General features: G+C 35.4%; 1 protein-coding gene across 3 annotated transcripts; it reads left to right on the top strand.

The window, feature by feature from the left end:
• The first annotated feature begins 1352 nt into the window (after positions 1–1352).
• LOC106785854 (zygotic gap protein knirps-like) lies at positions 1353–8942 on the top strand. Of its 3 annotated transcripts, none has more exons than XM_014746637.1 (4): positions 1353–2116; positions 3973–4378; positions 6627–6704; positions 6896–8942. In XM_014746637.1, exons 2-4 carry the CDS (start codon positions 4211–4213, stop codon positions 8117–8119), a joined length of 1470 nt encoding a protein of 489 aa, XP_014602123.1. In that variant the 5' UTR covers positions 1353–2116; positions 3973–4210; the 3' UTR covers positions 8120–8942. The 3 variants fall into 3 exon arrangements, with proteins under 3 accessions (XP_014602123.1, XP_014602126.1, XP_014602124.1); XM_014746640.1 differs by lacking the exon at positions 1353–2116 and adding an exon at positions 3452–3472; XM_014746638.1 differs by lacking the exon at positions 1353–2116 and adding an exon at positions 3609–3647.
• The last annotated feature ends 6701 nt before the right edge of the window (positions 8943–15643 follow it).

The following is a 15643-nucleotide window of genomic DNA, read 5'->3' on the forward strand; positions in this document are numbered from 1 at the left end:
TTCGAACATTTAAAACCACCTATAAGATTATAGATTTTACGCGCTATTTAATATTACCTATGACAAATTATATTCCAATATGGAAGAAATAAGATTGCTTTAACGTTTCCGCGAATAAACATTTATCGTTTTTTATTTATTTTTTTTGTTATTCTTTAGCGTAATTTTAATAGAAATCGACCGATCAAAGTTCTTCATGAATTTATATAAACGTTAAGTTTCTCGTTCCGTGAATTTTGAATTTTGTAGTGTCGATTCCGTGTGGGAAATGCCGAGTACGTAAATTCACGCGTCAAAGAATTATCGATCAATAAACGAAACACACAAAAGGAAGAAACAAGAAAAAGAAAACGACAAAAAAAAAAAACAACAGCAAAAAGGAATAAGAACGATTGATTTAACGATTGATTATATCCTTCTAGCGAATAATCTATTATAAATCCATACTTAATATACGTATGCACATTGGTTTACGTATGGGATGAATATGGAGATCGTAGGTGAGTTTGCGTGTATGAATGTATGTAAGAGGTCGCGGTTGGTGAATCCGCGAGGAAAAAGAGGAGGATGAGGGAGGGATATAGCAGGATACGTGTGATATCGTCTCCTTTGCTTGGTTAGGCTTGGCTTGGCTTGGCTTGGCTTCGTTCGTTCGTTCGGTTTGCTTCAGTTCGCGCTCCTCCCGCGCTTACAGAAAAGAGCACCTTGTATTCGAGTTGCCAGAGAAGGAGGAGGAAGAGGAGGAAGAGGAGGAGGAGAGAAAGAGGTGGAGAAGATAGGTAAGGTTGTTAAGAGGGATAAAGACAGAAAGGATTCGTTGTTAGTGTAGAGACTGGTCGATAGAGAAAGATAGAGAAAGTGAGCGAGTAAATATATATATACGTTTGCGTGAGAAAGAGAGGGAGGGAAGAGAATCGAAGAGATGCCAGGATTCGCGGCTCCTACGCAGGTGGAGATGGATGCTGCACGGGGATATCTATACTGTATATATAAATACCTGTGAGAGAGGGAGCATGAAAGAAAGATATATATATATATAGAGAGAGAGAGAGAAAATGTGTATGTGTATATGAGAAGGGGGACGTGATCTTCGGATCCTCGTTGAGTGTTGGAAGGGAAAGAGAATGAAGGAAGAGAGGAGGAAGGAAGAAAGGAAGGGAGAATGAAGGAAGGAAAGAAAGAAAGATGAGAATAAAGGAAGAAGGAGTAAGCGAGAGAAAGAAAGAGAGAGAGAGAGAGAGAGGGTAGAGGTAGTCTTTCTCGGTCGAGTAGGTAAGATAAGGATGAGGCGGACAAACGGACTGACGAAGAGTATCCAAGGTAGGGATATTCAGTCTCTCGGCCACGTGCTACACGAGCGCACGCCCCGAGCCGGCCGGTGGTCCAGACACGACAATTCCTTCATCCTTTCTTCTTCTTCTTCTTCTTCTTCTTCGCCCTCGTTCTGTCCCCATGTTTATTTTATTTTTCTTTTCTTTACTTTTTTTTTCCTCTCCTCTGCTCTGCTTTATTCTTTTTCCTTCCCCTCGTCGTACCTTCCCACCCTTTCAATCCCCACTCCCTTCCAATCTCACGTTTTATTAACCCTTCCCAACTTTGTTTCCTTCCGTTCACCGTTAATCCTCACCTCATTTTTTAATCGCTCTCATTATTATTATTATTATTAAATTCTTCACTTCAATTTTCTTTCTCCTTTTTCTAATTGCAATGTTATTTCTTATCCTTTTTTCCCCTTAATTATCCATGATGTATTTTTTAATTAATAAATACAACGTATCATTATGTGCTTCGATCGCGATTTAACGAATTATATTGAGGATATATCATTAACGAGGATCTTTGTGAATTTGTATCCCCCTCAAAGAGAGTAAAATATAAATTATCAAAGAGAGTGATTTTCTTCGACGTTATATTAATTTATCGTCTACACACACACTCACACACACATACGCGCGACATTGTGTTTAAGGGATTAATAATTAATTCCACGTCCGCGTTGTTTAGTGACATTGGAAGACTCGATAATCGTGTCAACGTATCGTCTATGTTAGTGTTAACGAGGATTTAGGAATTCATTTCTTGTCATGTTGTTCAGGAGATTCTGTTAATGTTGATGGTACGTAATCGAATAGGAGGAAGAGGAGGAAGAAGAGAAAGAGGAGGAGAAGGAGGATCGTATCAATCAATGAGAAATCCTTTTAACGACAATAAGAAACGAGTGAGATAGCAGTAGAGGCGGATGAGAACAGGTGGGGAAGGGAAGGGGTGGGTTTGGGTGTAGTTTGTGCGAAATCTGCGGGTAATAAGATAAACGTAGGAACGTAGAAAAAAAAAAAACGTCATCCTCGGATGTTCGTAGACGGCGTCAACGATTAATTTGTCACGTCGTTCCTGGTACAAACGATTTAAATTGTCAGTCGGCAGGATGATATCCGAGTGACGTGCCGTTCGCAACCGGTTCATTAAAAGATGCTGCAGTCGGTTAACTGATCGTTCGTTCGATCGATCGATCGATCGAACGGCTGTTATTCATTTGTCGGCAGGGATTGGTAGCGCGAAAGGGAAATATCTTGATATAACAAAAAACAAAAGACAAAAATAAAAGGAACACCTTAAATACACCTCAGGGCGATACTTTTGATGCCAGTGGATTTCACCGATCAGTCATTATCGCCGTCGCGAAGCTCATCGTTTCATCTTTCCAAGGATAGAAAACGCGCGTGCGTATCTGTGTGTATGTTTGCGTGAAAGAGAGAGAGAGAGAGAGAGAGAGAGAGATCGTTAAGAATCATCGATCGTTAATAACAGAACGATTATTTCGTTCTTAGTGAGAGAGATTATTGAGCGAAGGAATTACGAAAAAGATAAGATTTATTGTTATGCGCGATTTTGTTCTTCTAATAAATTCTTGATAGAAAGATTGAATTGTGAATTTTAATTGATATATAGAGAGTTGATTGTGATTAACAAGATATATCAATTATAGTTGTGATAATTGAATTATTATTACAAATTTATCTGGAATTATTTTTTACGATTGATAAAATAAATAAATGTTCGTTTATTGTAAAACACGATGATTTTGTATAGCGCTCGCGTTTAAAAATAATTAATTAATTAATTGTTAAAGCTTAAGAGATGTAGTCGATTAAAAAAAAAAATAATACGGTTCAAGAAGAAGTGAGATTGAAAATATATAATTATATAATATTAATATTTTCTCTCTTTAAATGGTAATCATCATCGTAGATAGACGTAGTAGGTATTTAATTTCGCGAAAGAAATATGTTATAGAAGAATTAAGAACGTATCGTGTGTGTGTGTGTTAAGATATATGTGTATTTAAATAATTCATTTAAAAGTGATATAACTCGGTGAACGTAAAACTGATCCATGAGCGAGTATCGAGGAGTGTTAGATAAAAATCGCATTTAAAAGATCGCGCCTGAGGATTTTCTTGTCTAACGCGTAGGTAATATCGTTCCATCGTCCCGATCGTCGATTAAATCGGCACGTTATGTTTGCGACATAGCACGAGCGAATTAATCCGTAGAACTATAAGGATTTAGTAGTCCTCTGGCAAGGCGACGGTGTACACCTAGCGAACCGGTCTTCCACGGATTGGAAGATACGACTTCTAATTAGTCGTTAGTTTAAATGCAAACCGATGTTAATCGTCGCGTTAGCGATCTTCGAAAATTTCGAAACCCAAGAGAGATTCTTCTTCTTCTTCTTTTTCTTATTATTATTCTTATTCTTCTTTATCGTGTCTTTTATTTTATTCTTTATCTTTTTTTTCTATTTTGGTGGTAAGGAAAAAAGAAATAAACAAAGTCGAATTTTAATCATCGCACGATCAAAAAAAAATATTATATCCTGTAAATGAGAGCAAATCAAACGACAAATTTTTTCTTTTTCTACCCTATATCTTCGTATTTCTATCAATCGTATAATTTTCTTTTTTTTTTTTAGTTCGGCCCACGTGCCAAGGGAGAAACAAAAGAGATAAATCTCGGTGATAGATACCATATTAGTAATCTCTGAGAATAATCGTGAAAAAAAGGTGAAGAAGAAGAAGAAGAATAAAAGGTGGAGGAAAAAGAAATAGAAATATACAAAATGTTGAGAGAAAATCTTCAAGAAAGAACGGAGGACGAATCTTGTGATCTGCAAACGAAAGGATACGCATCGAAGGATTAAAGGACATCGAATGGACGTGGGTGATATATCGAGCTCAATAGGATTACCTCCAGGGAGTGGATCCAATCCCGGAAATACGAGTGTTGGTGTTATCGCGAATACAACATCCAGTAGCCATACCGTAGGGTGGTGGACGCCTACGTCGAGCATCGCTTCGGCACCGGCCACCACCGACGTGGTGAGTTTTATTTATTTTTTTCTATCGATATTTAACCTATTCACATATTATTCCATAATGATTAGAAATTAATGGGTGTTGTATTGATAATTTTCTAAAATCAATTATAAATTAATTCCATTTTCTCTGTACGTATCTTCTACTTAACTATCGCCCCCAATATAATATTTTATAATTATATAATTTATAATTACTTTTATATTTGTAATTGTCTAATTTTACATACAATATATAATAATATTTAATATTAAATATTAATTAAAAATCGATACGCGAATTTTTTGGGCATTTAATATTTATACCATTGTGGATTGCTGGAAAAGTCAATGCAGATTTATAAATATATATATAGTTTTAAGTATCAGACGATATATGGTAATGAAATAGTATTATTTTGAAATTGTAATTAAAACTAGGCACAAGTTTTCTCGATACGTATGATCTTCAATGGAAAGAAACGTAAGATAGAGATAGAATGAGTAGACGGGAAAGGCCACCAAGAAGACAGGAGACACGAGAACATTTATTTAGTTCCGTTGGGTCGTGGTGCGTCAGGCTGCAGGGATTAGATCGGAGGTGACACAGCCGCGTCATCTGTTGGACGTTGAACCTTTTTTACTTTTCTCTTCGTCTTCTATGCCTCGTGCTTCACTGTCGTTTCCATCAGGTGTCATCAAGCACCTCCCTTCTTATTCTACAAGTTCGGTTACGTGGTATGTGTGAAAGTGTAGATATATATATGTATATATATATATACATGCACCGTTCCTTCGAACATCCGTATACTCGATAATAATACCAATAACAACAACACAACAACAACAATAATGGGTAACTGTGTGTTCCTATATAAATAATATCTTCGGTTATATAGATAGAACCAGAAGTTACAATAGAATTTCAATTTCGTTAGTAAGTTGTTCACGGTAGCCATACGTTCGAGAATTTTAATAGGTAACAAGCCGTGGAAACTAATTTTGCCGTTGGAGTCTTGTAAATTTGTTACCGTTAATGTCATGTGGGATAATTGTTAGAATCTTTGAAAGAACTTTTGTGCAAATACGATATTTGTTAAATGACATATCGATTATAGATATAGGTATATTAGGGTGGTCGTTATTTATGCTCGTAATTATGGCATTGGATCGAGTCGAACTATTGACAAAATTTCTTTTATAAAATAAATCATTGGAATACAAAGTAAATGATGAAAATCAATTAAATAGTTTTAATTTACAATTTGGTCAATTGTTACTATAATTGGTTTTATGGAAATATTTTAATAAGTGTAAACTCGATTAAGTTAAAAATCAATATGACCAATGAGATCAATTTGAAAATCACATTTGATCGATTCTATGTGTTATAAAATGTCTTCTTCGAATTACGAAACGTTCGAATAGCATGCTTCGGCTGACCCCAAGGGTCATTCAGTTTTCGTACGAGGATCGAGCTTTTTCTTCGTCTACTGATATTCTCTCTCTCTCTTTCTCTTCCTTTTTTTCCCCCACTTTTTTTTTTTTTTGTTATAACACGTTTATTGCTCGCGAGGTCTCTTCTAGTTTGTTCATCTTTTCTCGTTTCATCGGCACGATGCTATCCTCGAAGAAGCCGCAACCTCTGGTTCATCGTCGGTAATCACTGACTAACTAGATTTTAATAGGAACATAGTTTCGCAAACTGAACTCTATGCGTTTCTTGCTGCTTTCTTGTTTTCTTTTTTCTCGATTTGTATTTACGAATTCATTCAGCTGTTCGATTATTCAGAGAAAATTTAAATATTACTATTAAATACTTGTCATTGTGTCTGTAATTATAGCAATGGACTAAATATAAACAATTCATAATATTATTTTAATTATAAAATAAATGTATTATAAATATATATGAATAAAATATTAATATAATATTATGACAAAAATTCAATGTTTTAATTTTTTTTGTTGACTTTGTAATTGGTTCACTGTTATAATTATCGACACGTAAAATAGATATTGAGCTGCATGAATAATTTATGTTGATTTGAAAACAAAAATTTATGTATTATATTTAAAATATGAATCAAATATATATACAGTCAATCTTTCCAAAAATTTAGAAGTTGGAAGTGGAAACTGCTTTATAGGAAGGTTGATTGTATTTATTAAGTAACATGAATTTTTTGGACAATTCAATTATTTTCCTTATAATACACAATTATAATATAACGTTTCTATCTAATTGTTGTTCCTTTTTTGATTTGTTATAGATGAATCAACTTTGTAGAGTTTGCGGAGAGCCGGCCGCGGGTTTTCATTTTGGAGCCTTCACTTGCGAAGGATGTAAGGTTAGTTTAATTTAAAATACAAAAGTTAATGAATCGATTAATTTGAATACTTATTCGAATAAATATTTTCTACTATCTTCTATCTGATATTTGCCTTATTTTTCATTCTTTAATTTTTCCCTATTTCGTTGAGAAATATTAATAAAAAAAACTGGTATCTTCATCTGTTCTTTTTTTTCTTTTCAACACAGTCGTTCTTCGGGCGTACCTACAATAATTTGGGCAGTATATCCGAATGCAAGAACGGTGGTATTTGTGTGATCAACAAGAAAAATCGAACAGCCTGCAAAGCTTGCCGATTACGGAAGTGCCTGATGGTTGGTATGTCAAAATCAGGCTCGAGATACGGGCGTCGTTCTAATTGGTTCAAGATCCATTGTCTACTTCAAGAGCAGACGCATCAGGCGCATACGCGTCTCATAAAGGACCCAAAGTTGGCATACGAAAAAGCATTTGGTTCGTTGGACGCGGCTAACAACAATAATACCAATAATAACGAAGACGCTAGTACACCCATTTCGAGTGGTATCATAGGAATGATCACAACAGCGACAACTACAGCTAATAGTTACCATCATCACCATCACCATCATCATCAACAGCAGCAGCAACAGCAGCAGCAACAACAACAGCAGCAACAGCATCAGCAACAACAACAACAACAACAGCAGCAGCAGCAACAACACCATCAGGATAGAATTGGGAAACGCGAGGATACTGCATTGAGGTCGCAGGACATTTCGAGTACGTTGAGATCGCAAGAATTATCATCAAGATCGAGCCAAGAACAAATTGGTATGAGGGTTGCCGAATTAGCAAGAGCCCCACAGGAACTTCTCAGGCCGGAAGTTTCAAGAAGTGCTTTTCCAATGTGGAGGGGCCCAGCATTTTTACATCCGGCATTAACGCAAATGCAATTTTTAAATACACCGTTCTTTCCGTTTCAACAACGTTTCATCGTACCGTACGTTAATCAAATCGGAGCTCCGCCAATGTTAGAGAGTCTTTCGAGTTCCTCGAGCGAAAGCATAAGTCCTCGATCAACACCATCGCCAACGAGAACGAGAGTAGAGGACGATAGTCGAGTTTTGAGAGTACGATCAAGTCTATGCGAGGAAGTTGATCGATCATCATCTAGGCCAAAATCGGCAGACGAGTCGGTTATTTACGACAAAAGTCTTGCATTTTTTCGATCCCTCGGTCCGGAACAAGAAGAACCGATTGATCTCAGCATCAAAGCTGCCGTTGCTGCAGCGGAAGCTATTGCTGCTGCTACTGCTACCGGGACAACAGCAAAGTTAGAAACGAGAGAGACGGATCCAGGTAGCACGGAAGAGGAGAGATCGACGGATAACGAGGACAACGAGCTCCTTCATGACACGGTACCACCATTGGATCTCACGAGGAAAACATGACCTTGGACCAGACCCGAAGATCCTTGATAGGAATTTCGAGACTACATCGTCAAACACAAGATTGTTCTTTTATGTGTCTCATACATAAAAGAATTATTATTTCTTTCATTGTTCAGTGATTCGATGTGTTTTATGAATTATTCGAAAATGAAAGATGTTTCTCCTCTTGACTTCTTTATCGGTGAATTTAGAACAAAAGTGTAGTTTACATTAAACGTTCGTGCCCTTATGATAGTGCCTTTAAGCTCTCTTTTTATAAATTGTTTTTTATTTTTTTTTTTTTTCGGCTATCGATTTAACTAAGAGAGTTTTAAAATGTGCCTTGTATAAATGAAACTTTTATTAATATTAAACGTTCCCGATATAATAATCATGCACGGATTTTATACGAGAGTGTTAACAAGTTTGTTTTTATGTGTTGACGTAATCGAGGAATGACAAACGATTTTTTGTTTTTTAATTATTATTATTATTATTTCTATTTATCAATAACGAAAGAATGATTTTCTTTCAATCGCGACGGAACGTGCACGTACACGAACATACGCGGGACATATCATACTTGCATATACAAGTTTTATTTAATCCGAGTTAGTAGCTGCATTAAACTCGGTTTAAAAGAAAAGAAAAGAAAAAGAAAAAAAAGAAACAAGATATGACAAAACGTGGAATGATTTCTTTCTCTTAGGATGTACGTATTTTTTTTTTCGACGAAATCAACGTTTTAACAAAAAGTGCCTTTTAACGAATAGTATAATTAAATACATGATCAATTGTATAAAAAAGAAAAAAAGAAAAAACGATTTTCAATCGTTGCGCTTTTGATTAAGAGCGTTAAGCTTTATCCTTCGTGGTTTTTTAAAAGCGGTCTTCATTATAAATGATATTAAAGATTAATCTCGATTGATTCAGATCGAATTTTAACATGTTGTACGAATAATTAAATAAAATCATATTTTGTATATATATATATATATATATATATATATTTATACATACATATTATATATATATATATATATATATGTATATCAAACGAAATGATTTAAATTGTAAAATTAAAATCTTGTCTTGTCATTAAAAAACGATTCGTGTATTACGTTTATAAACTATAAACTTATTCACGAAAGTCATTCTCGAGATTATTGGAAAGTATTGATTCGTAGGAAGAGACCTCGTTGCACCTTTTAGAGTTCTCTTTGTTAAGTACGCAACTTCGCGAAATCGTGCGATGTTTGCCCCGTTCGGTCGAAGACGAGCTCTTTGTAAATATCCTTGGAAAGCGGACGGACGGCCATCTGGAACGCGAACTCTTCAAACACGCGAGTTCATACATATTACAAGGACTTTCTTACGTACACCAAAGAGGTTAGGGGAAGGTGGGGGAAGGTGGGTGCGGGGGAAAGGAAGGTAGGTAAAAATAAATTGAAATATAAAGAAGAAGAAGAAGCAAAAGAAGAATATGAAGAAGAAGAAGAGACAGGTACGAAGTTACGATCGAGCTCACATCACACATGTTGATGATCTTTCGACGGGTGCGAAATGTAGAACTTAGTAAGCTGACATAGGTACGATCTTTCGAGGTTTAACCGATAGGAAAAGAATGTGATAGCTCACTTATGATACTTTACGAGCAAGAGAGTCGTCTTATTTGATTCTGAACGTAAGTTAGAAACTCTCACTTGACATAACTGTCACAGGAAATGGTATTGAAGTTTTCTCTCTAACCCTTTTTCTTTTTTTTTCTTTTTTTCTTTTAAACTTACAGCATAAATATAACTAGTATGTACTATACACTCAATACAGGCATACGAATAAATCAAATCTAGTATATACTTTGATCTCGAGGATTCTCGATGAGAAGTAAGCGTTACGTGTGTTATATGCCAGGTGGAGATTGGATTTATCGATTATTAGAAGATTTGCGACGCTTTCTCGTTTAGATGAAGAGAATTTAAAAGAAGATTTTCGATATCTTATGATGTGACGCGGACACGATAGAAATATTAAAAGAAAGAGATAGATAGATCGATAGATCCTCAAGATGATTTCTCGATCGTTTCTACAGGGAGGTGAGAAGAGAAGAGACGAGTGGGGTGTTCTCTTTCTCTTTCTCTTTCTTTCTCTCTCTGATGGTTGTAGCGATGGCGATGGTTGTTACGGTGTTCCTCTCAATTCCTTATTTTATACGTGTGCACCTGTGTGTATGTTCACGCGAGTAGGTACCTGTAAACGCGCGACGGTTAAAATATCTCAGAGTCCACTTGTTGTTGACTTAGGTGGGACGAATAAGAGGAGACCACTCGACGTCCACCCAACAAGCTCTTATGATTTCCTGCCTGATTCAACTTTCCGAGGGTCAGCTCGTTCTCGTTCTCGCTCTTGCTCTTGCTCTTGCTCTTGCTGTATTAGTTTTAAGAAAAGAAAATAAAAAAAGTAAGAAGGACAAGAATTAATAGGGGGAGAAGAGAGGGGGGGGGCAAAGGAAAAAAAGAAAAAAAGAGAAGAGAAAAAAAAATATCGTGGTGTAGTAGAACGACGGGCACGTAACTCCTTTTGAGGTACTTCTGATACGGAATGCGTTGTACAATGACTCTCGAGAATCGTCAAAGACGTGATATTGCTAATCACGTAACAAGATTCCTCGGTGCCAGGTATCACGTATTCTGTTCATTCGTGATGTATTTATGTGAAAAAATGTACTAGAGAAAAATGATGAAACATGAAAGCTGTAATATCGATAACACGAGTGTAGTATGATTTATTATGTTAGGTTTTATCGAAAGTTTCTTGCTACTTTTATTTTTTCTTTTCTCCTTCTTCTTTTTTCAATAAGTCTTAGGTGGATAAAATTTTGTTTCTTATTCTTTTTTTTGACTATGTTATTATCCTGCTCATGTGAAATAATATGAAATGAAATGATAGTGCGAGTATGTAAAAGTTATTAACAAAAAATTAGGTAAAAAATTTTTGGGACGTTTTAATAATATAATAAATTGACGAATGGAGAACAAAACTTTTCCAAAATCGTTTAACGAACCTATAGATCATCGAATATATTTCCTTCTAACCGTTAATGAATTATGTTCGGATCGGTTAATCATTTCGACACTATTCAGATCCTCGGGATAACATGATTTTTTGGTATCCCGACGATTATTCTTTTCCGACCTGTCTCTGCTGACATGTCAGGTGTTTTTTAACCTCTTAACGAACTGGTTAACCTCTTCTCGCGTTAATTCGCATATGAAAGTAAACGATTTTAAACGTATTTATTTCTTTTCCTTTCGTCATGTTATCAATTATTTTCTTTTCTTTTTTTGTTTCTACTTCTTCTTCTCGTATTCTATTGAAAATTAAGAGAAATCATCTCAGAGCGAGTTTAGATTGTATGTAGGACTATATGAAAAAATAAGTCTTGTCTGGAGGTCACTCGATGTCGTATTCGATTTCCAAATAGTTAAACTCGAAGCTATGAGAAAGACCAACTTCTTTCTTTCTTTCTTTCTTTCTTTTTCGCCTTAAGCTGAGAGAAAACCGTTCGATCTTATGCGGTCATGAATCCCTAAGATATTTATTCGTTTGAGGAGTGTATTTCGCTATCTCCCACCAGTAACCATCTTGATCGTATAGCGGACCTACTATTCTTCTCATCTTCCTTTCTCTTTCTCTCTCTCTTTTTCTCTCTTGTTCTTTCTCTATCTTTCTATCTACCTCACTCGTGTCATCTTTTTAGTGCGTTACGTAAATCTCGGAGACACCGTACAACGGATCGTCAAAGTCACCGTCTTGTCGTAAATTAATAAAGTCCCTCCTTCGAAACAGAAGACCGACTGTTCGTTTGTAAAAAGTGAGAGAAAGAGAGAGAGAGAGAGAGAGAGAAAAAAATAAAAGAAGAATAAAAAAAGAAAGAAAGAAAAAAGAGAGAGAGAGAGAGAGAGAGAGAGCCCGGAAGAGAAGGAAGACCGGTTAGTTGTTCATTGACGGGGCGAAGGCCCCCGTACGTGAATGGTGGTCGTCCCAGCCAAGAATAAGCCAATATATTAAAGAAAGAGTTGATTTTTATATCGTATTCGTGATTACGAGACTCGCCGAATTCGAGTCATAAATTGGCTAATAAATCGAGACTGCGATTAATCTACTGTACCGTGTCGCGTCTTCTGACGATTCGCGACCGAGAATTTGAAACGAATTTTATCTTATCCTTCTTTAGATTTATTTTTTTTCTGTTTTTTTTTTTGTTTCCTCGAACGTATATTACGAAGTTTGTTCGTTCGTTATTATAATAGTCATTATTAGGCTTGAAATAAAATATAATTCATTCGTTTAGAAATTTTTCAATTAGATCATTTCATTCGCATCAATCTAATCGATGTAATTAATAAATAATCGTCGATTATTTTTCTTGAGAATAAGTTAAATCTGTCCAACACAAAAACAAATTCGATTAAATATTTTGTTCTGGAAATAATTAAAAGATAAGACACAAGAAAAAGAAATGAGTTTAAATTACAATCGGAGCAACGTTTACCGATGAAACGAATTGGAAAATGTATATCTATTAAAAAGATCAACAGATACTGTAGAATTTCATTTTATTGTGCAATTAAACATTGACAAAAGTATCTAATAAACCCTTATCCAAGATTTTCCATTCGATCCCATATATCTAGGTTATTTATTCAATATTTTCGACGATGCCAAATTTGTTCTCGACGAATGTCGACAATGCCAAATAGAATGCGCCATTTTACGTGGGTAGTCAAGATAAAAGAGATGAAGGTAAAGAAGTTAAAGATAAAGAACGGGGGTTTTAAGAATAGAAAGGAAGAGAAGAGGGGGAGGGGTAGAGAAGAGTAAAATACTCTACGAAGAAGAAGAAGAAGAAAGGAGAGGACGAGTAGAATGAGGATGAGAAAAATAAGAATAAGAATAAGAAGAAAAGCTTGGCAGATGCGCGGCACGGGCGTAAGAGCGGGGCCATTACGCGCGAGTGCGTGAGGTAAAGAGGTTTACTACACCTGTGGCCTGTGGGCTTGGCTAGCAGCCGAGGTGAGCAGTCGAGGTAAGCAGCAGAGAGAGCACCGTGAGACCGAAGGAGAGAAGGGAGGTCAGTCCGGGTTGACAGTCCGGGGTCAGACAGCGAGCAAGCGTCCGTTCGGTTGCCTCCGATTGGCCGCCGGGAAATTCATAATACGTTTTTCATAGATGCGCGAGTGTATCCTCCTTCTCTCTCTTTCTGTTTCTTTCCATTTCTTTTTATTTATTTATTTATTTCTTTCTCTCTCTTTCTCTTTCTCTCTGTTACTTGGTTGTGCCTCTATACTCGGCCTCGAGTCGAACGTCTCTCGCGTGACGTTTACGAGCGCTTGACCCTGCGCTCACGTATATATACGGTGTGCGAGCTCGGGACACAGGCGGTACCTTCCTGTTAGCTTGGATGGGGAACGAGATGAAGAAAGGGACGAGTCTCTCTTTCTTTCTTTCTCTTTCTTTCTTTATTTCTTTCTTTTTTTCTTTCTTTTCTTTTCTTCTCTTCTCGTCTCGTCTCGTCTGCATCGACTACTACGCTAATTGGCTACGTCGAAGAAACGATCATACCAACGATGAGGACAAGACTTTGGTAATGTCTCAGAAAAGCTTATGCTTTCCTACACCTAAATAGATTATCATTTTCCGATGATTACAGATATTTTTATTTATTTTCTTTAAGTTTTAGCGGGGTCTTCTTTTTTTTTATTTTTATATGATACCTTGCAGAAAAAATGTTTGCTTTTTATTATGATATCGGAAAGTTTTTAAAAGGGGGATCGATTTTTGTTTGTTTTCCAAATTTAATTTTACAAAAGATTAGCTTTTTATTTTGTATAATATGTTAGCAAGGAAGGTTTAATCGATTTGCATTGACTATTAAGTTGATTTTAAAGATGAAAAGAGAAAGAGGTAAGTGCAAACTAAAGGTCGTTCATGAATTACTTGTTTATCTACGCAGTCTCCTGAGTTACTTGCTTTTTGATATAATATTTACGTAGGCGTGAACTAATGAAATCTGATCGTACGTTGAATTTCGTATAAAATTGCTATCGATCTTTTTCGATCGACCGATTGAGTGTCAGAACATAAAAAAGAGAGAGAGAGAGAGAGAGAGAGAGAGAGAGAGAGAGAGAAATTAAGAATGAATTATAATACTTTCAAATCAATTTTAAAGTCAATGACGTTGTTAAGAAAAAAATGGAAAACTGGTTTCGTCGTAATACTTTGAAACCTATTATTCATCGTCGAAAAGAACCCAATTATATTGCTGATACTCGTGCGATTTGCTAAATTTTATAGACGATATTTGCATGAGTCGTATAAAATATATGGCCATGATTATATCGTAAGATAAAAATAGAAATGTTCGTGTACGAGTGAAGTAATCGAGATTTTAAAATAAATAAAAAAACAACAAGATGGATCATTGCAATGCCTCTTTATATTAGCTTTGTTTTGATATTAAAATGATTCAGACAAGTTAAAAATTAGTTGATCATTTACGATTAATGAGTTTAGGGGATATAATGTGTTCAGTTTAGACTATCCGATTTTTGTATTTTAATTCCTACGCAATGTTCAGAAAAAAAAAAACATATTTTTTAATTTAATAATTATTATTTTAATAATTATATCTGTGATAAAAAAATTTAACGAATATAATTAAATTTATCATGGATATAAATTAGGTCGACAATTATAAATATTAAAAGAAAACATATATGTAAGAGGGTATTCCTTTTTTTTGAAAAATTCGTTAAATCTAACTAAACATAGATCTAACGTACATCTCTTATCTCTTAATTATAAATACTTAAGTAAATATCTTGTTAATAAGGAAAAGAAAAAAACTAGGTTAAAGCTTTACATATAAACAAATGTCGATTAATGTGAAAGAGTTTAATAAGTTTTATCGATTTAACGAATATGCAAGAATATTAGTGTGATTTAAGAATATAACAAGATTCCTGTGTCACCGATAATACTAAGGAGAAATAGGAGAATGAAAATAAGAAATAAGATGAAGAATAATAATAAGAAGAATAAGAAGAAGAGGAAGTGGAAGAAAGGTAGAAAGAGGATGAGAATGCAAAGGTAAGGCGCGTCTTTTCGTCTAAGGTAACTTATTCTCTGTCTTTGTAGACGCCCTTTTTTGCTTACGGACTCTCGCGGCCAGGAGATGGGGTTAAGTGGGTGCGACCCCGGGACGCTAAATAATATCGAGCTGTGCCATCTACCGCGAGTACTTACCGCGCCCGCCATCTTGAAATATTACGCCGCTCGCTTTATTATTCGCGCTAGCTAGCTATGTATATATATATATATACATAGAGAACACATATCTATATATATATAATTATATGTATTTATTTATATATATATATATAACTATAGGCACGAGCTATACCTATAATACTTATACATACAACGACAAGTTTCTCTCGAAGGAATTTACTTTATGCGTTACTTTCTTTACCGATCACGATTATT

This window comes from Polistes canadensis, unplaced genomic scaffold (assembly GCF_001313835.1).
Source record: "Polistes canadensis isolate GaletaPanama2010 unplaced genomic scaffold, ASM131383v1 scaffold_57, whole genome shotgun sequence".
In the NCBI taxonomy this organism is placed as follows: Eukaryota; Metazoa; Arthropoda; class Insecta; order Hymenoptera; family Vespidae; genus Polistes; species Polistes canadensis.